Below are 21203 nucleotides of genomic sequence, written 5' to 3' on the forward strand. Positions count from 1 at the left end.
AAAGACAGCATTCAACCAAATTTCTCCATCCTTAGAAGAGAACATCATCACAAATAATCCAAAAACTATTTACAGTTGGCACTAGAATACTTTAGAAATAAATAGTGTGAATGTGATAAAGCAGAAAAAACTCTTGCCTGGAGTCCAGAAACTCTGCCCACTAATCCTGGCTCCAGCACTTAACCAACAATTTAGTCCCTTCAACTGTTCTGGGCCTTAGTTTCCTGATCTGCAAAACAATCATCTCCATGGCCTACTCTTCCAACTCTAAAAAAAATATGACTCATACACATACATCTTTTCCAAGGTTTGCATTCTCGTTCTTTTTAGTTATTATCATTACTTCATAGCCAGTAAGCATTATTATTCTTAGTTCTACAACAGGAGAAAACAGACCAATTTAATCAAGGTGAGAAAAGAGTCTTCCCAACAACTGGTTTGCCATAGATAATTCTCAAGGTGAATAATGGAGGAGACACTTTAAAAGGTGTTAGGTTTCAATATTTTAGGCTACTGTTTTGTATGCCAGTACATTCTCCCTAAGGACAAATAGTAAAATTCAAGGACAATAGGGATAAAAAAAAAATACATGACTATTCATTAGTTATTCAAGAACTAGAAAGCCAACCAAAAACATTACAGCACCTTATTGCAGAAATGTTTTTTCTGATGAATTAAAGGGCAAAGTATGATCTAGAAATTTTTCAAAATTATGTTTAAGTACTCCCTAATCAATGAGCTTTCATTTTGTAAACTGTAGAGTATGCAACAAATATAAGGAATTAGTAATATTCATGATTAAGAGAATAAAAAATTAAACCCAGGTGCAAATGGTGATTGCTGTAATCCCAGCAACCTGAGAGGCTGTGGCAGGAGGATCCCAAGTGGGAGGCCCGCCTGGGCAACTTTGCCAGGCCCAGCAAAATAAAAAATAAAAAGGGCTGGGGATGTGGCTCAGTGGTAAAGTGACCCTGGTTTCAATCCTCAGTACACACACAAATACACACAAACATTAGAAGAAAGAAAGAAAAAGAAAGATCTAGAAGTGTAGTTATTAGCTTACTCTTTTCAGTGAAACGAAGAATCTTCTTGGACTGCCACAAAGGTAGACTCTGTGAACAGCCACTGCCTAATCTTGGTAATCCTTGCCTCTGTTCCCAGTCCATTCTCAAAAGTGTTATGTAAATATAAGATTTTTAAAATTAAAATTATGCATTTGACAAAAGAGTCCCAACTGTCAGAACTCAATTTCTTGGTAAGCTGTTAGCTTACCAATATCTTCCCAATTCAACACTTAAACTATATATTTCATAGAAGTTTTAAAATATTTTAATTTTGCATGACCTTGTAAAGAAACAAAAGAAAAAGCATGAATTAAACTTCTAGAATAGAAGTTAGTGGCAAATTATAACAGTACAGTTCAGACTAAACACTAAATAGGGAAGTAAGTCACTAGTATAGAGTGTCTGCTACAAGAATTTTAAGGTGTAGTTATAAGTATGTCCAGCAAAACTAGTAACTGACAAAATACCATCAAATATATATAGACAATTTAATATAAAGGATCACTGACCAAGTCCAGCGACAAGCCACCTATGGGGTTGAAATGCCAAAAGAAAATGTCAAAACCTACTCGTGATTTTGATCCCCCAAACCTTTGAAAGTTCAGAACCAAAGATGTACTTACACTGTTTCACAGCATCCTTTAAACGCAACTCCCTCTCCACAAAGTCACTCTGCTTTGGCTACTCCGATACCCAAATCCCAGCACCAAAGAATCTTAAGAGCCCAAATTGCTGCACCGGGTCTTCCCTGCGCCCGCCTCCGCATCCTTTCCTAACCTAACCACCTCAGGTTAAACCAGCAGAGATGCTCCAGTCACTTCTCGCATCCACACTCGCTGGTTCCCTCCTTCATCTCCCAGCGGACCTTTCCTCTTCGACCTTGAGGACTCCCCAGATCGAAGCAGTAGAGCCCAAAATGACTTGACCGGTGCCCCCTTCCCTTGAGCCACTACTCGGTGGCCTCCCCCCGACCCGAATCACGAACACTTTCCTAATACCCGGGACGACCCCCTTTCCCTTAGGTACCCTACCTTCCTCCAAACCGAAAAGGAATTCTTCAGAAATGCATTGAGAGCCTACTACGCGCAAGCTCCTACTATGCGCCGCGCGGTCTGCATCGGCTCACGGCCCGGGCTTGCGGTCCTCTTCCCGGCCGGCCCATCCCGGCCCCAGGGCCCGTGCCACCTCCGCAGGGTGCGGAGGCGCCGGCCGGAGGCGGGCTGCGCCGGGCGCGGGCACTGGGGCAAGGAGAGGTGGCCACTAACGGCGGCGCAGGGGCCGGGGGCAGGCGGCCGGCTGGACTACCGCGGGGACACTCACCGGCCGGGACGCACGGGTCGGCCTCATCCAGGGCACCTGCGGCCAGGCAGGACGGGCCCGGACGGCTCAGTCATCAAGAGGGCGAGTCCGCTCGCCCGCCGGTGCGTCCCGTCCCCTCTGACTGCCCAGCCAGCGCAGCCTCGCTTCCTCCGGACGGAGCCCGGAGACCCCAGCTCGGCCGGATGCCCCCGCCTGGCCCCCACCCCCTTCCCCGGCCACCTCCCCCTCTTCCCTCTTTTCCCCTCCCCCATTCCCCCAACCCCCACCGGAATGGAAAATACCTCCCGGGGCTGGGGGCGGGCGGGGGCACGCCTCTCTGAAGGGCAGCCTACCGTGACCAATAGCAGGCGGGGATTTGGTGGGGCGGGATTCCCAGCGGCCAATCCGGAGGCGTGTAGGTGAAGGCCAGAGGAGGGAGGCAGAGAACGAGAAGGGGGCGGCCCGGGAGCCTGGGAGGTCCGGCCGCTCGGGTGCGCGCTGTGCGCGGCCTCCATTTTGGAGTCGGGCAGCTGCGACGGAGGCCGGGTCCGGCCAGGGAAAGGAAGGAGCCAGTCAGGTGAGAGGGAAGCAGTCACGTGGATTGAGGGGCGGGGTAAAGCGGGCTGCTGCCCGAGGGGAGGGGTGGGTGGCAAAGAGTCATCAGGGCTGAGAGTCACGTGGATGCAGAAGGGCTGGTGGTGGGTTTGGGGCTGGAAGGTCAACCTGAGGTAGGAGCCGGGGGAAGTCTTTGTCCCAGCGTTCAACTGTTGTGAGGGAGGAGAGGAAAATACTGAATGGAGGGTGTGAGCGCCCGGTAGGAAAATGTGAATGAGTCTCCCTAGCTCCCTCCAGCATGGAGCCACTCAGTCACAAAATTTCAAGATCCACTGGAAACCGGGCACCTCATTTAATTGAAGTCTTCCCATTCCCTCTCTCAGCCATCACAAAGATGACTCACAAATCGGTGGGAGGGGTGTTCTGTCTCCCTCTTTTTGCTTGTACTTTAAGTGAAAGGCCCCCGCCCTAGAAATGGCTGAAAGGGAGAGGAAGAGAAGCGCAGTTGAGGAATTGTAACGCCCACGGGACTCTCCATCTGGCCTTTTAGAAACCTGATCGTCATTCACAGAGTCACTGGCCACTTCTTAAGTGTTACACATCCATGGTTGCATTCCAAAGTCTCCAAACTAAAAATAGTAAACTAAAAAAACTTGCCTCTGACACCTTGTCAAATTCTCATTCTTTATTTCAGTTTGTGCTTCAAGAAGTCTGAATTATTCTACCTACTAGTCCACCGGAGAGTGCTCCTCCTAAGGCTACCCCAGTGACATCATATGATGGAGTGCAAGGCTCACAGTTTAGACTTTATCTCTTTCAGTGGATTCGGTGAACTGCATCCTTCTTGAAGGTTTTTATCTTTCCACTCAGACCCCTTAACCTATGTGTCTTTCTCTTCAGGTAATTTTTCTGTCTCTTCAATCCTTAAAAGCCCAGGTTCTGATCTTCAGTTTTAGGTGGCTCATAGTCCTATTACATTAGGTAATCTAACCAATCTCCTGCTTGCAAAAGCTGAATGTACGTACATTTAGTGAGATCCAGATCTGCATATGTGCCTTTTGGACAGTTCACTTGCCTACCAACACCATGTCCAAATTGGACCTCCTATGCTTTCTGAAGTATACAAAATGTGCTCCTCTATTCCTTTTCTTCTTTGACAATATCGCTGTCCACTCACTTTCCCAAGTCTAGAACCAGGGGTAATCCACCATCCACTTCCTCACTGCTTCAAAATATCTCTACTTGTAGATTGATCTGGAATGCCCCCGAAGTCCAGTATGTTAAAACTTGGTCTCCAGCTTGGCACTATCCAGAGGTGGTGGAACCTTTAAGAGGTGCAGCCTAATAGGAAGTTTTCATTCATTGAAATTTTGCCCTCATAGGAGATTGTGGAACCCTGTTTCTTTTTCTCTTCCTGGTCATGGTGTGAGCACGCTTGCTCCACCACACAGTCCCACCATAATGTGGCATCTTCATCCCCTACTAGAGGCCTAAAAGCAATAGGTCCATCCTATCATGAACTGAAATCTCCCAAAACCCTAAGCATTTTTTTCTTCATTAGTTGATCATCTCAGGTATTGCAGTGGTGGAAAGCAGATCAACATATACTACCCTTTCTCACTTTCTTTTTGTTTATTTTATTTTCATTTGTTCTACTTAGTTGTATATGACAGCAGAATGCATTTCAGATGCACTCTCCTGTCCATTTCCATTGCCATTTATTCATTTGACCAATATTTACTTAAAATGTGCTAGGCATTGTTTGAGATGCTCAGGATATATTGGTAAACAAAACTGACAGTGTTACTGAATAGGGTGAGACAAATGGTATATGAATAAATTAATAACTAAAAAAAACAAATCAAGGTTGATAAGTGTTACGAAGACAATAAAATAGGGACATCTATCAGAACCTCAGAGTCCGTTGCCCAGCTCTTCACTGCAGTTTCCCTGCCCCTCTTCTCATTATTTCTTATTTTCAGGATCCTTGGTCTTGATCTTTTCATCTGGAGTCTTGATTTCATTCCTTTTCATCTAAAAGGACTTTCTGATCTTTATGTTGTTATGTTATAGCTGCCTAAATAGCAAATCTCCCAAATAGACGATAAGCTATTTGAGATCAGAGATCATACCTTATATATCTTTGTGCCCTTGCAGTGCTCAAAGATGAGTATTAAATGAATCAGTGAGTCCCCTGACACCTGAATCAGGATACCATAAAAACAACTCCAGCCTGTATCAGAATGGGAAGATCTGAAACTCACCAATTTGATGGAATAGGAATGATACCTAGAGGCAGGGGACAGGATTATGAATGAGGTCACCTGTTTTGGTACCTTCCAGACTTGAGATTCCACAATGCTATTCATCATGTATTGCAGTAGTTACTTCATAAATACTAGTTTACTTGAGAGTGTCGAGTACATGGGGCAATTTATAAGTATTCTGTTTCAGATGATGAGCCTCAAACCCAGAGAAGTCTGGGTGAATTGCCAGGATAGGCCCTGCAGGGGAAGGTTGCAGTTGCTACTTCACTTTATATTTCCAGGCCCTTGGGTATTGCACCCCAACAGGGAACGGGATGTTGCCAGTTCCGTCATAGTCATTGTAATTAAATCCTAGTTCTGGCAAAGGGCAGTGCATAATTATGAAGTATTATGGTTTTTCTCATTATTAGGCACCCAGCTGCCCAGCCCAGGAAACCACAGTAGTAAAACACTGAGAAGCCAAGCTCCTCTCCCAGCTGGCATGAATCAATACCAGGTGTATTGGCACATAGTTTTACAGCTCCACATTCATCAAGATGAGACCTTCTGTCCCTTCTTTTTGGCAAGATAAAATTTTAAGTAAATTGTTAGAGGAAATGTAAAGAAAGACCTTTGCCACCACTTTTGAATCAAATTAACAGCCTTTTCTCATCTACATACCTATTGCATAAACTCTTTTCAACTTTATCCTTGACCTCCTCGCTTCCTAAACATCATTCTACAATGTCTCCTGACATTAGAGGGCACTCAGTTAGGGTGAGAGTATAAAACACAAGGAGTGCTTTTACTTTCAAGAAGCTTATCATGTAGACTACATAATTCAAAAAGCATAGTCAGGTTTGACAAGAAGCCTGCCACTTACTGAACACCTACCCAGTGCCATAGTTGGCATTTCACCTATTTTATCTGATTTAATCCACACCACTCTGCAAGGGAGGCTTTATAATCCCCATTTTCTTCAAAGTTACAAAGGCAGTAAATGACAGAACTCAAGAGTTCAACATAAATGCAGAAATTTGGTGATTTTATACTCATACTGGATTTTTCCATACTGATAGCTGAATTTATGTTCAGATTTCACCTCTTGCTATCAGATAAAAATGGTTTCTTGAATAAAGTAGATCTTAAACTGAGTACTGGAAGGATAATTCGGAAGTGATTCTGAGGGAATGGTGCCAAAGAAGGAGGCCAAATTGGCCATAAGCCTAAAATCAATCAGTAAGGGAGATTTTTTGTTCGGAGATGAGTCATATTATATTCTTCAAGTACCTTTATTGTCTCAGCTACTCCAAATGGGGAAGTCGATCCATGTGGTTCTGGGTTGGGAGGCAGGAGCTGAGGAAGGGTAGGCCAAGGATAGGTGTGGGTTGTTTCAGGAGGAAATATTTTGAATGGAGAACTCCCCAAATGCCGGTAACTGGCATACCTAGCAAGGCTGGGTGAGGCTGATTGTTACAGGGAGAAGGACTATTTGTGTATGTGGTATTATTGGGGATCAAACCCTTTCTCTTGCACATGCTGGGAAAATACTCTACCACTGAGGTACACCTATTCCTCAACTTTTGTTTAGATGACTCCAAAATCTAGATTTCCAGCCTTGACCTTGCTTTCAACGTTTAGATCCCCATTTTCAGCTACCCACTTCACTTGTCAACAGATGTCTTACAAACAGGCATCTCAAACCAAACAGGCCTAGTGGCAAATGCTTTAACTTAACTATAAGAAAACTACAAACTGCCATTTCCTTCCCAAGCCTTTTTTTTTTTTTTTTGTATTCCCCAGTTTGGTAATCATCATCTACCAAGTCATATACTCTAGAAGTTTTTCAAAAGAATCTTTTCTTCTCTCTCTCTTCCAGCTCCTAATGTCAGTAAGTGATTCTAAAGGACACACACTTCTTTTAATAGGCACTTCCCATTTTCACTGTCCTCATTCAGACACTTATCTCAGTTGCATGATTGCAAAAAACTCCAAACTCCTTTCTTCATGCTCCAATTCATGCACCAATCTGCCACTCTAATTTCTTTTGGAAACCTAGATCTGTATGACTTTTAATTCCCTGCTTTCATGGGCTGTACAACTGCAGGCAAGATGGCATTAAAAATATTTTACCTCCACTCTGGACTCCTCTGCTCCCCATTACAGGGAGTCCTGTATTTATTTTCATCTTTCTGTGCTTTTCATCCACTCTTTGCCTGCATTGTGCTGCCTCTTCCTCCACCTAAACACTCCTTTTCATTTTCCACAGGCCTGTTTAAATGACTTTTCCTCAGTGAAGCCTTTCCAGACCTCTACCGTAAAAATAGTTCTTCTCCCTGTAACAATCAGCCTCACCCAGCATTGCACCATACATTTATCACACTGAATAGACACAATGGTGGGATAAAACTGGGGAGCTGAGTTAGAAGACAAAAAAAATCTCATGGGTCATTCATTGTGCCATCCAATGCAAGTCACAAAACCTCTCTGAGCCTCAGTTATTTTACTTATAGAATTGTAGTAAAAACAACTAAAATTACAAAGCTGTCTTCTGATGGGTTCTAAGTACATTGAGAGCAAAACAAACATCTGGTCATCTTTCTATTCTTTCCCCAAAATAGCACCTATCTCTGCCTGTTCCATAGATTGTTTTATGATAGAAATTACTATTTTTTTGTAGAATTATATTTTCCCAATTATTCCCTCAATTATCTTAGCCTAATAATGTCTCTTAAAAGACAATCATGACATGTTCATTTCTTTGTATAATTGTTTAATGCCTTTATAGTTAAATAGTCACATAAGAAGGTCTCTGGAGGGACAAAATACATATTTTATACATGATAAGTTTTAGAGGCCTTTATTTACTGGATAAAAACTTTGGAAAGCCATAACAGTGCCCTATTCTAGGCATTTAATCATATGGAAATGAAATAATAGTTCTCATAAAATATTACAATGATGAACAATAAACATAAACCAAGATTCTAATCTATATAGTTAAAATGTGCAGCCAATAGAAGATGAGCAATTAGGTAGATGGAAGTTCAGTTTTTAGAGTTCTAGTTCCATGGCAGTCTCTGTGCTAGGTGCAGAGAATACAGAACTCAATGAATAAAATTCTTTGTTAAAAAAATTCACAGATTAGTGGAAACATTGTCTCATAGTTTAGTAATTTCAGTGGAATGTTTAGGCACAATGACAAAGCTAAGCACAGGTTACAATGAAAGAGTATCAAGAAGAAACACTGAGGCTAGGGTTGTGCCTCATTGGTAGAGCGCTTGCCTCACATGTGTAAGGCACTGGGTTTGATTCTCAGCACCACATATAAATAAATGAATAAAATGAAGGTCCATCAACAACTAAAATATATATTTAAAAGAGAAGGAACACCTAGTGTCGCCAGCTATTTGAACCAGAAGTCCCACTTTCTTGAGAAGAGAGCTACTGAACTTTCTTGACATTTATAAATACGTGTAGCAATCCACATTCTAACCTTTAATGTAATTCTTTACGAGTCAATAATTAAGTATGATCCTCCTCAGCAACATCTTCCAGGGTCTCCAATTTATTTATTTTTTTAAAAAATGTTTTTAGTTGTAGAAGGTCGTGATACTCTTATTTATTTATTTATTTAGTAGTTGTGGGTTTTTTTTTTTTTTTTAATGTGGTGCTGGGATCGAACACAGTGCCTCACACATGCTAGGCAAGCACTCTACCACTGAGTCATAACCCCAGACCCATTTATTTATTTGAAGAAGAAAAAAATATGCGAAAAAAATAGCAAGGACACCAAAAATACTAGGCAGAAGCAAGGTTCTTGGATAAGGAGAATAAGACTCAGTATGGTGCAGACTTCTGGAGCTGCCTGCTTGAACCATACCAATGGTGTGCCTTTGGTTGAGCATTGATTCAGGGTTTTATTTTTGTTTTTGATTAATAGCAACTATAAATTTTATGAAATTGCCATATGACTTCTCTCAAGCTTTTTTCTTTTTAGTATATGTTTATATTTGACCAACCAATATACTCACATGTTTCACAAATCAAAAAAAGAAAATAGGTACAGAGTGAAAAGTGCCTCTCTATCCCTACCCCTCCTGTTTGTTTCTCATTGACCCTCATATGTAGAGATAACTGTTAAGACAGTTTTCTCTGTGTATCCTTCCAGTGTTTCTTCAAGAAAATATAAACAAGTCTTTATCTATTTTTTTCTCTTCCCCCTTCTTACATAAGAGGTGGCATATTGTATCCCCTGATTTGCATCTTGCTTTTCCCTCTAGCGATATATCTTAAGAGTTTTTTCCTGTCAGTACTAGCAGAGCTTCCTCATTCTTTCAAACAGCTGCATAGATTGCACTGCAGGATATGCCATAGTTTATTTAACCATTCCTCCATTGATGAACACTTGGGTTGTTTCCACTCTTTGCTGTTTATTATGAACAATGCTGTGATGAATAATAAGGCATGTATGTAAGCAAGAATATCTTTAGAATAAATTCCCAGAAGTCTCCCAAACTTTTTAATAAACTTTAATAAAACCTTCCAAGGAATGTTCTAAGATGGTGTGACTGGGTTTCCAAATTAGAACCTCAGCTTTCCAAGGATTAACTTTCACATTCCATTAAGAGTAGTTCTTCATTCTTGGCCTGTAAATTACATCTTTGTATTTTTTCCAATAAGGAAACATTTTTATATTCAATCTGCCTCTCCTGAAACCAACAATAGTTGGAATGATGTTTTTAGAGAAGGAGAAGGAGAAGAGGGAAGGTAAAGAAGACCCAAGAGAGAATTAAAATATATGATTATGCCCCAGTTAATGAATTGAAAGCACTAGAAAATACCTGAATTTTCTTAATCCATCATACAAAAGTATCTCTGGAATGAGGTCTCAGGGATATCGGGTTTGGAGTAGAGAACTTGTAAAATGAACCCAGGCCCACAAAGTTCTAGTGCTGCCTTCACTCCAGAGTCAGGTACCCCTCAACCACTTTTTTATTAGTATCCCTTCTTTTTTTTAACTCAATCTTTTGAATACAACTTTATTTTTTAATATTTGTTTTAGTTGCAGTTGGACACAATAACTTTTATTTTTATGTGGTGCTGAGGATTAAAACCAGTGCCTCATGTGTGCTAGGCAAATGCTCTACCACTGAGCCACAACTCTAGTCCCTTAGAATCCCATCTTACTTCCCTTAATAATTTTTTTATTTTCTCATAGTGTCTTTTGGAAAATTGGCTTAAGGTTTTGAAGAAGTGGGTAGATTTTTGTAAATGTGCTTTATAACTGGGTAAGGTAGAGTAAGTATTCTGTCTTTTCTTTTAATATTTATTCCTAAGTTTTAGGCGGACACAGTATCTTTGTTTTACATTTATGTGGTGCTGAGGATCGAACTCAGTACCTCATGTATGCCAGGTGAGCACTCTACCACTGAGCCACAACCCAGCCCCTAAGTATTCTATCGTTACACTAGTTTTTTCCCTACCACTGTAGACTTTCTTATTTTCTAGATTCCAGATGTATGAGACCTGAATGGAATAATCCTAGGGTACTTAATTTACATGAGATCTTTGGGAGAACGCATACAAATGCAGAAATATATACCAGGGATACATCAGTGAAGGCTGCCCCCCACTTTTTTTTAAAGAGAGAGAGAGAAAGAGAATTTTTTAATATTTATTTTTTAGTTTTCAGTGGACACAACATCTTTATTTTTATATGGTGCTGAGGATTGAACCCAGCGCTCCGCGTATGCCAGGCGAGTGCGCTACCACTTGAGCCACATCCCCAGCCCCAATGCTGCCCCTTTAACAATTCTGTACTTCTTAAGAAGTTACCCCAGCTGGGCATGGTGGTATACACCTGCAATCCCAGCTCTGGAGGCTGAGGCAGGAAAATCACAAGTTCAAGGTCAGCCTGGGAAACTTAGCTAGATCCTGTCTCAAAAATTTTAAAAAAGGCTGGGATGTAGCTAGCTCAGTGGTAAACCATTCTCTCCGTTCAATCCCCAGTACCAAAACAAAATAAAAACCTACACATCCACAGTTCTGTCATTATTCAAAAATAAAATTATCTTTTCACATAGAATTTCTCTTTGTTTCCATCCCATGTGGATGGATTAATAATATTCTTAATACTAAAAGTCAGTGTAGACAACATCCAAATAAGGAGTATTAAAAAGCCTTCCCTTTGGATTTCTTCTCTTTTTTTAATATTTATTTTTTTTAGTTTTTGGCGGACACAACATCTTTGTATGTGGTGCTGAGGATCGAACCCAGGCCACACACATGCCAGGCGAGGGTGCTACCACTTGAGCCACATCCCCAGCCCCTGGATTTATTCTTAATATTTATTATTCTCATGAGAGCATACTTAAAATATATAGTATCAACTTACTAAAATGTAGGTTAAAATATTATTTGCAATGGTGCCTCTTTTAGAGGAACAAGTTTTTAGAATTTTTTTAAATTGTACATGGACACAATATCTTTATTTATTTTTATTTGGTGCTGAGGATCGAACCCGGTGTCTCACATGTGAGAGTCAGGCTCTCTACCACTGAGCTACAGCCCCAGCCCAGAGGAACAAGTTTTTTATGGGAAAATATTTATGGCCTCTGAAATTAGTTCTAATTAGAGTGATAGTCTATTAATGTTTTTTAAGGCATTAAGACTTAAGTGAGCAGTCTTGGGATGAATTAATCTCTGGAAAATGACATCAAAATGTAGGCTCAACATCAACTGGACCATTTTTGAACTGCTTTGGGTAACCTGGTAGATATTCTTTAATATCAAGATTCCTTTGTTTCATTGTTTCTAAAATTTTTCAAAATTTCAAGGCACTTTCAAAACACTTAGCTTGTTCTGGGATATTTTTTGTGAGTAGATGGTATGCAAACAAAAGGTAGAGTGACAGATGCCAACTATATATTTTGCAAAAACATCTTTCTTATGCATGTGTAAGCAGAGAATTGGATAACATGAAAAGAGATGTCTTATACAGGTGGCACATGGGAACAGGACAGGTCTTCTAAACTGGATGGGCCTATAAAAACAGGTGTCCTGAGCATGTGTACATCTGTTACACCTGTTCTTCTACAAAGAAATTCCCTCTTAAAAATATGAATAGATCTTCAGAATCAGATTCCAAGTTTGGCTGAGCTTAGTTCAGTTTTCCATTAGTTTAAGAGAGACTATGGGCACCTGAATGGATTGCATATATTTTTGTGGTTCTTCTGAGACTTTAATGTTTCCCCTGGCTCTTTATTATTTAGAGTTTAAGACTTAAATCCTTTTACTTGGTCTGCAAAAATAATAATAATAATCTTATAGCATTAAATTCATTGGCAATGTGCTTTGGAGGGAATAAACTTGTGTTCTACAAAAGGGCTTGAATATACAGAATTTCAATGCTTCAAATGATGTAATTTTCTATAATATTTAGAATGCCATTTTTAGTTTAATATTGGGATAATAGGAGACTTCGAAGAAAAAGCTAAAGAGAGGCTAATTTGCCTGGTAGTGCTTCTGTTCTTTTGTTCTTTTAGAATCTAAAATTAACCAACATCTGCAGTGTCAACAAGGACTCCATATGGCATTCAAGTTTGTACTTTTCCTAAATAATGCATTTGAAGCAATGTAATCTGAGAGGAATTCTGAGGTAATAATGAACAGAATGCCTTTTATTGTGTAACATTTTATAATTTCAAAGTGATTTATCAACTAGGACCTTATTTGATCCTCTCAACGATATTAAGAGGTCTGGAAATTAAGTATTTATTATTTCCATTGACCAGATGAGAAAACGGAGGTCCAAAATGTTAAAGAGATATCATCATAGTCATAAACCAGGTTAAGTAGTAGCATGAGAATAAAACCCAAGCCATCTGGTTCCTAACTCAGTATCCTCTCTTCCTTAGGATCAAGTTATTGACAGTCCATGTTCTAATAGCAGTTTTCAAAATAATGGATTCCACAAGCAACTCTGTAGGAAAATAAAAAGAACTCAATATCAGAAACTAAATAATAAACATGCATGTTTACATTTCAAAAATTTAATGTATTTCATTTGCTCAAATAAGTCAATAGATGTTTTCTATAAAATTTCATTTGTTCCTTTTGTGATTTTCTACTTTACCTTCAAAACAAAACTCTTTTTTCCTTGTGAAATTATACCTCATAAATTTTATTAGTCATATCTAGAAAATTCAAAAATTTTCCAGTAAGAGATGTTGCAACTAAGAGTATTTTCCTCACAGTAATAAACATAATTTATGTCTACCTGAGTTTTGAAACATTTTGTTTCAATTTTAACTTCTGTAAATTTCTGTATCTTCTCAATCATTCAGAATTTCTGGGACAAAACCCAAGATGGTTAAAACTTAAAGAATGTATTAGAAACATAACTTGGAACTGGTACATAAGTCATGAATTTAGAAGGGCCCATTTTTAGTCTAAATAATGTTATTGCCAATCCTACTTTTAGAAATTTCTAGCTGTGTAATATTACCATTTCTACTTTAAAATGTGGTGAAATTCAGTGGCTTTCATTTCTTGAAAGTTTGAGTCTTAAAAATTATGAATGCTGGCATTCTTGAAATGGGACACTGTGAGTCTGTAATATCAAAAAGGTGCTGGTGTGTGTTCTCAAACATTGACAGGCAGATGCATTTCCAACAAGTGGAAACACAGGGCTACACTGGCAAAAGGAGAAGCCATCAAGAATCTTAATCATGATTTGGTCTCATCTATGCTGGTTCTGCAGAGGCTTCACAAAAGTGCATCTTTAGGAAGCATCTTCTACCAAGTGGAAAGCTGGCAAGAAGTAGCCTTAAACATTGCTGACAGAAAGCAGAGCTTATTTAAAACTAAAAAAAAAAAAATCTTTTCCATTAATTATTTGGATATGTCACAGGAAACTACAAACAGAAAAGCAATATTTAAGTTTGATACTGTCCAAACATTCTTGCAACTCTAAAAACCTACCCCTATATCTAGGATTAGTAGAAATATACTGATCTAACCTGATGTGTTCTCTTTCTCTTACACACATCAGTACACCTGGACATAGGAACCATACAAAAAGGGATCCAGAGAAAAGGGGGCAAAGAAAATGATATGGAATGAACAAGTAAGTGGGAAGAACTGAGGTGATTTGGAAAATTGGGATCAGAAAGCCTTGGCGGTAGGATCTAAAGTTATACAAGAAGACACTGGAATCTGTGATAAAGAGAGGGACTTTGTGGATTTGGGAGACTGGTAATCATTATTTAGCAATGACTTAAGAACTAATCAATTAGAATTGGAATGATGGGACTTTGTTTCCACTCACAACCAGAGACCTCTTTGTGATAAGGGAAATAACATGGTCCCTTGGCTATTCTGCTGCCGATTAATGAGCTGGACAAAAAAGTGCTGGAAAGACTCATGAAACTCCCATAGTGGTCCAACTCTTTTCTGCTAGATTGGCTGGGGGGAAAAAAAAAGCAGCTGATCATGTCAAACCAAGTTAGCCAATATCTGTATTGTCTGTCTACATTATAAAGCACAATGGTACACACTGTTATCTTGCAGTTCATTATTAGAAGAAAGAATTGGGAAAGTATTGGACCATGCCTATAATTTATGAGGTAATCATACAACCCAGGTGTTCCTGCACTGGCCATTGGTATGTGTCATTTGCACCCTATTCTCAAAATTAGACACAACACTGCTCCTTCTTCATCTCCTTGTTTACATGCTGCTGAACAGTGACACTCAGAGACCATGGGAGAAGGACATGATCTTGCCAGCTAATCAAAACCAACCACACATTAACATGCCTTTCCCAAAACACCTAGTCCAAGAACATCATTGCCACAGAAAGAATCAGGTCCCAAAAGGTCATTCTAGGGTGTCTGTGGAGGGTGCCTAGATCTCTTACTTTGCCTTGCACCTTTTGGTGGCCATTGGGAGTCTGTGCACCCTGAGAAACCAAATTTCTCTTGTGTGAAAATATCAAGAAAGCCATGAAAAATGGAACACAATGTGATTATTTCTGCATCCTGCTGAATATGCCCCAGGGTGGAGTGATTCTTGCTTTAACAAATAAGTCAGCCTTGAGTGAATCAACATGTTTAAAAGACGTTTCCAAATATGTCTAAAACTCTACATGTAAGGACTTAAATCTCAATTAACACAGCAGATTTAGACTTGAACAGAAGTTGGAAATTAGAAAAATGAAAAGGTATTATAATACAGGAGAAAGAGCCAGTCCTATCAGTAACTAGTTGTGTGCCTTTGGTCATTATGCCCATGTCTCAGTGGCCTCAACTCTAAAATGAGCATTAAAATAAAAGGAATATCATTTTATAAAAAAAATTCTGAGAAAAACTTATTTATGTCCTTTCTCTTTTCCAAAGATGGCTCTTTCTAGATGGCTCTGTGTGTCTGCCGCCAGAGACATGCTTTGCTTCTGAATATCTACAGAGAAGAATAGGGTTTGAGGAGAGCCATAGTGCCCCAAACTAGAAAGGTCTATGATTCCAGAAACAGCAAGGACAGCCTTCTACTTCTTGGCAGTACCCCTTGCTATATATGCCTTCGGGAGGCGGGATCTTTACTAGAGTCCTCTTATCTGAAAATAGCAGAGGGTAAATCCAAAGGGATCTTGAAGATTGGGACTTGCCCATGCTAACTAATGGGGAAGAGCCACCCAATGCTCTAGTTCTTCCTAAGAATGTCATGGTCCTCAGTGAGAATACAAAGATACTCCAGGAATGAACCAAATTCAATTTCCTGTCATCCAGCAGGGAAATCAAATTACCATACTCTAAAGATCTTAAAAGAGCCATGTGGTGAGATGACCATTAGTATGATTAATTTGTCTCTTTATTACATTTTGAAAATGAGCCTAAACAAATCTTGCATACTATAGAAATGTGCTTTCTTCGAGCTCAATTCACCAAGGGTTGCTATTTGTCAGCCATCTGTGTCATGTTTTTTCCACAACATCCCTTTGTGTGCCCTGTGTTTCCCATGGGGGTGTTTATTGAGAAAGATTGGTAACATCTTGAAAATTATCAGGTGCCCTTTCCCAAGTCCCTAAACATTTTCTTCCAAGTTGGAAAGGAATATCTTTCATTCCCTATTTGGTGTCAGAAGAGCAACTTAGAGTTACACCACATAACCAGAGGTCTTTGGTCCTCTCATTCTCTGGGACTACATCTGTTCTTGGAGTTGATGATAAAACACAATTTTTAAAATCTCATGCAATTTTTTTATTGTTGTTGCTATGGTTTGATGGTGAAAGGCATATTTGTAGTTCCAAGACTATGTTACAGCTGGAAAACAGGCAAAATACTTAGTGCAAGGAAAAGCCTAGCACAGGCACTGCCAGCTTCTTTCATTTCTGAAAGCATTTATTTGACATTCTCTCTCTCTCTCTCTCTCTCTCTCTCTCTCTCTCTCTCTCTCTCTGACATAAATAATTGCCATGTTCTCTTAAGGTTATTTTCCTGCCTGTGGTTTGCTTCTCATATTAAATATTTTAGGAGAAAAAGTAATGTTTGTTTTGTTCTTCTTTTTTTTAATTTAGGGAGCTTGTGTTCTTGATTCAGTCAAAATAATGTTTGGATCACTGTGTTTCATGCCAAATAGGCTTTCTCAGAACTTGGAAAACGATATAAAATGCTACCCACATCTTCCCTTTTCTCTTATCTTTCTAAGATCTCCCATTTAGCCAAGGCATCATCATACTGGAGGGACAAAGGCCTCTCTCTAATACATGACCTCCTAAATCTGGTGAACCTCAGTTGTTCAATGATCTGAACTTTCTCTAAAAAATAACGCAAATTGTCTTTTCCCAGTAGAAACTACTTAAAATTCTCAAATTTATTATTTCTTTCTTCATTCAATGAGAAATAAAAGTAAATCATACAACGTTTTCAGAGAAATTAATATAAGGAAGTGTAGTTCTATCCAAAAATTTAAAAAAAGAAAGTAAAAAAAAATAAATGTTGAGATGGGAACAATATGAAATCTTACTCAAGTAGATCCTTATGTTCCAACCAAAAGCTAAAAAATGAAGAAGAGCTCTAAAAAGTGGTAAAGAATACAGACAATAGAGAAAAGCAGAGGAGTACAGAAAATAATCATAATATGTAAGATAATAAATCAAGAGTCTGAGATGATTCTTAATGAAATCTCTTTCAAATTGAAGTTTTTAAATAAATATGAGATTAAAGAAAAACTCATTGCTAGAAAGGGTAATCTAGTTTTCTTTTTTGTTAAAGCCAATTTTGAACTCAAAGCCTTCTGAGACAAGTTCAGCTCATTAAAAACAACTGAAATGAAGCAAAGTGACTCAGGTGAGTATATTACATTATGACTTTGTCACATCTGCCCCATGTGCCACGGGATGCTCCCAAAGGCAAATATCGTGCTTTATGTGGTCTAATTCCAAAGGGGAATGATTGTTTAGTTAACCCTGTTACATATTTCTGTGCAGCAAATATCCCAAAACTTAAAGCTTAAAACAATAGCATCATTATTGTTCCTTTGTGGCAGGAATCTAGGTGCAGCTTAGCTGGTTTCTCCTATTGGGTGCTGAGTATCTCTTCTAAGATTGTAATCAAGGCATCAGCTGGTTGGTTAGCCACTTATGGCTGATGGGATCCATTTTGCAGCTCACCCAGGCTTTCAATCCCCCATGGGCTATTGGAGGAGGACCTCACTCCTTCCATGGTTGTTGGCCAGAGGCGGCCACAATTCTATGCCATATGCCATGAAGTCCTCTCCTAGCTTCCAGTGCATTGCATTCAGCTTCTCTCCAAGCAAATGTGTGAGAGAAAGCCAAAAGAGTGGGCAAGGAAGATGGAAGTCACAGTCTTTTGTAATCTAACCTCAGAATTGTTGTCCATCACTTTTTCAATGTTCTCTTTATGAGAATTTACTAGGACCAGCACACACTCAAGGGAAGGGGATCTTATAAGGATGTGAAGACTGGAAAGCAGTATCATTAGGAACCATCTTCAAAGCAGCCTACCACATCAACCTTAATTGTATAGCATATAAACAGTACACTGCCGTCTCAAGATCAGAAATATTTTCTTCGGAGAAAAATGCTCCAAAAATCTATATAATTCATGTCTTTTGCCTTCATTAGTAAATGGTTCTATTTACTTAAATGATTCATGTGCCACTGAGAGATCCAGATCTTCTTAGCCAGTGATCAAGCCATTTTAATCAGTGAAGGAAATATTCAGTCACATGTCTAATTGGAATGCCAGCTCTGTGAAGGCAGAGACTTTATCTGTCATGTTTTCTGTTGTATCCCCAGTGTCTACCACAGGGTTTGACACATAGTAGATGTGGTTAAATGAATTGCTTCAACTCTTTTTATTATAGTCTACTATGATATCATGTGTCACAATTGTACTTCACTCCCTTAGAAACTGAGCATCAGAAATACTTGCCTTTGTATCCAAGAGGAGAAGGAAGAGATTGGTATGACTTGGGGTTTTCCAAAGATAGTCACAGCCAGTTACCAACTTTGTAACAACCCAGGGTTTCTAATAAAAGAAACTCTAACTCCATTTTTTCACAAATGGAAAATGGATTTTTTTCTTCAACAAATCTCATTTCTGTGGCATATTACCCATGATTCAAAATGACCATAAAGGACCACAGTTTTTTTTTTTTAACCAAACCTGATTTTAAAAATTATACAACATGGGCTGGGGCTGTAGCTCAGTGGTGGAGTGCTTGCCTCGCATGTGTGAAGCACTGGGTTAGATCCTCAGCACCACATACAAATAAATAAATTAAATAAAGGTATTGAGTCCAGCTACAACTAAAAATAAAAAAATATATTCTTAAGGTATAAAAACATAGAAAATTATCAGTAAATTCTCTTTCTTTGACCTCAGCCCCAGTCCCACTTCACCTCCATATATAATGAATTTAACAGTTTCTTAGGTAGCCTTCCAGATATTTTCAGTTCTAATATAACATGTATTCTTTCTTTGCACATATGGTATTATAATAATGTTCTACCCCTTGCTCTTTTTTTTCATTTAATAATATGTTTTTTTTCATTTAATAATATGTTTAATAATATGTATCTCAAATTTTTGGCTACATAATATTCCATCATATGGCTATACTATGATTTATTCACATGTCCTTAACTAACAGATATTTATTTTCACCATTACCACTCCAGTTATTTAGCTATTATAAATAATGCTACAGTGAACACACCCATCTTTGTGAATTTTGATGAGTTAATCTTATAGACAAATCCCTAGTGGTAGAATTGTTATGCCAAAGGATATGAACATTTTAAATCTTAAAACCTCTTTTTATTTTTAAAATAAAATACAAATATAGGAAACAAAACAAAAAAAATACAGGGTTTAAAGGATTGTTGTGAGGCAGTGCTATTTTATGCATCATCCAGATCAAGAAACAGAACATGTGTCAGCCGTGTTAGAAGACCTCCACATGCTCTTTCATGATCACCACTGTCTCCCTTCCACTGAAAGTAACCACAGTACCGATTTCCATCTATTGTTTTTGTGACTTTACTATCAGAAGAGGATCCCTAAACACTTCAGTTTAATTTTGTCCATTTTTAGAATTCTAATATGTCTTTCAAATCTTGTTAAACCTACAGTTTTCCCCTCCAAAATTTCCTGTACAATTCTTAATTGTTGAAGAATCCACAACACTTGACCTAATATTTCCTGGATTGTGTTGATTGCTAGTTCCTGACAGGGCTCCGCACATTCCTCTGCCCTTGGTATTTCCTGCAAACCAGGGACTGGAATTGGAAGCGTGATAAGACTCAGGTTTGATCCCTTTGGCAAGACAATGATGGGTGGGAGGTACCTCAAGAGGTACATGATGTCTGGTTGTCTCTCTCTGTGACTTTAGCAGACATTGGTGTTTAATGCCCAGATCTGTTAACTTAGTACATTCTACAGAATATTATAATTCTGTCATTTCTTTCTAATTTATTAGTTAGAATAGTTCTATAAAAAGATACTTCCCTTCATCTATTTATTTTTTAATCAGTGGTATAAGACAGGAAAGGCAAATTGGCTCTTTCCATTTATTTACCAGTTTTCAAGATAATGTTTCCTGTCGTCCTACAAAAGCAACTTTATATTGGTTATTCTGAACTCATGTATGCATGTATTTGTACATGTACTCAACATATTTTATTGTTTTGAGCCATTGCAATCATTGTCTTTATGGCAGCTCAATCTTTTCCATCTTTGGCCATGGAGAGCCTCTTCTATTAGCACTTGAATCCTTTTGATATGACTCAACATCCTTGATCTCTTCTTTATTATATGACCAGATATTCTAGGCTCTCATTGTACATGTTATGTCTCAGACCTGAATCTGCTATTTCTCCAGCAAGCTATGGTTTCTTTTAGTGGGAAGTGATATTTCAAAAACCAGAATCTAGCTACAAAGTTATTACTACTATGTTGGTCATGACTTCTAGAGATTTTCAGTGGGCAGAGGTAGAAAATACCTATTTTTAAAGATAAAATACTTTATGAGTTCATTTTGATATTCCAACTCAAATTTAATACTATTATATTTTTTTATAATTGCAAAAGGCTCAGAGCAATACTAGTAGCACCACAACCAATAAGATTACTAAGGTTACATTTTCAAAATTTGTTCTCTACATTTACCTCTATTTTTCAAAAGTAATTTTTAGCTGTATCTATATTATCAGAGTATATAGCCATTACATAGAAAATATGCCACCTTTTATTCCTCACTTAATATTACTTCTGCAAGTACCTAGATATTTCATTCTTACCACTGGTCTTTAGGTTGATGTGTCTGGTCATTCTGAAACTTGTTTCTAACAGAGGCACAGAAAGGAACAAAATTCCCTGAGTTCTTACTTATCTGAGACAGTCTGTATCATTTCTACCTAAAGGTCCATTTTTTTCCACATAAAATGTTCAGTTCATGTTTTCTTATGAATCTTAAATATGTTACTCCATTTCCTTTAGATATAAGTGTTGTTGTT

The 21203-nt window shown here is 38.6% G+C and overlaps 2 protein-coding genes across 14 annotated transcripts in view; one reads left to right on the forward strand and one right to left on the reverse strand.

Moving 5' to 3' along the window:
* The window catches only part of Socs5 (suppressor of cytokine signaling 5), a 57009-nt gene extending 54162 nt beyond the window's left edge, over window positions 1-2847 (reverse strand). For 2 of the 7 annotated variants that reach the window (XM_005324498.5, XM_078029256.1), the window contains exon 1: window positions 2096-2235. The gene's annotated coding sequence lies outside the window, so the exon portion shown is untranslated. Of the gene's footprint in view, window positions 1-1063; window positions 1085-1687; window positions 1836-2095; window positions 2236-2384; window positions 2525-2716 lie in introns of those variants that run through there. The other 5 variants (XM_021725836.3, XM_021725835.3, XM_005324497.3 and 2 more) reach the window with 5 other exon arrangements.
* The window catches only part of LOC144369383 (uncharacterized), a 48097-nt gene continuing 29056 nt past the window's right edge, over window positions 2163-21203 (forward strand). For 3 of the 7 annotated variants that reach the window (XM_078029259.1, XM_078029261.1, XM_078029264.1), the window contains exons 1-3: window positions 2163-2940; window positions 3613-3818; window positions 17437-17511. In XM_078029259.1, coding sequence (XP_077885385.1) covers window positions 2163-2786 — 624 coding nt within the window. In that variant the 3' untranslated portion in view covers window positions 2787-2940; window positions 3613-3818; window positions 17437-17511. The remainder of the gene's footprint in view (window positions 2941-3612; window positions 3819-17436; window positions 17512-21203) is intronic. The other 4 variants (XM_078029260.1, XM_078029263.1, XM_078029262.1 and 1 more) reach the window with 2 other exon arrangements.

The sequence above is a fragment of the Ictidomys tridecemlineatus genome, chromosome 12 (genome assembly GCF_052094955.1).
Source record: "Ictidomys tridecemlineatus isolate mIctTri1 chromosome 12, mIctTri1.hap1, whole genome shotgun sequence".
Lineage (NCBI taxonomy): Eukaryota > Metazoa > Chordata > Mammalia > Rodentia > Sciuridae > Ictidomys > Ictidomys tridecemlineatus.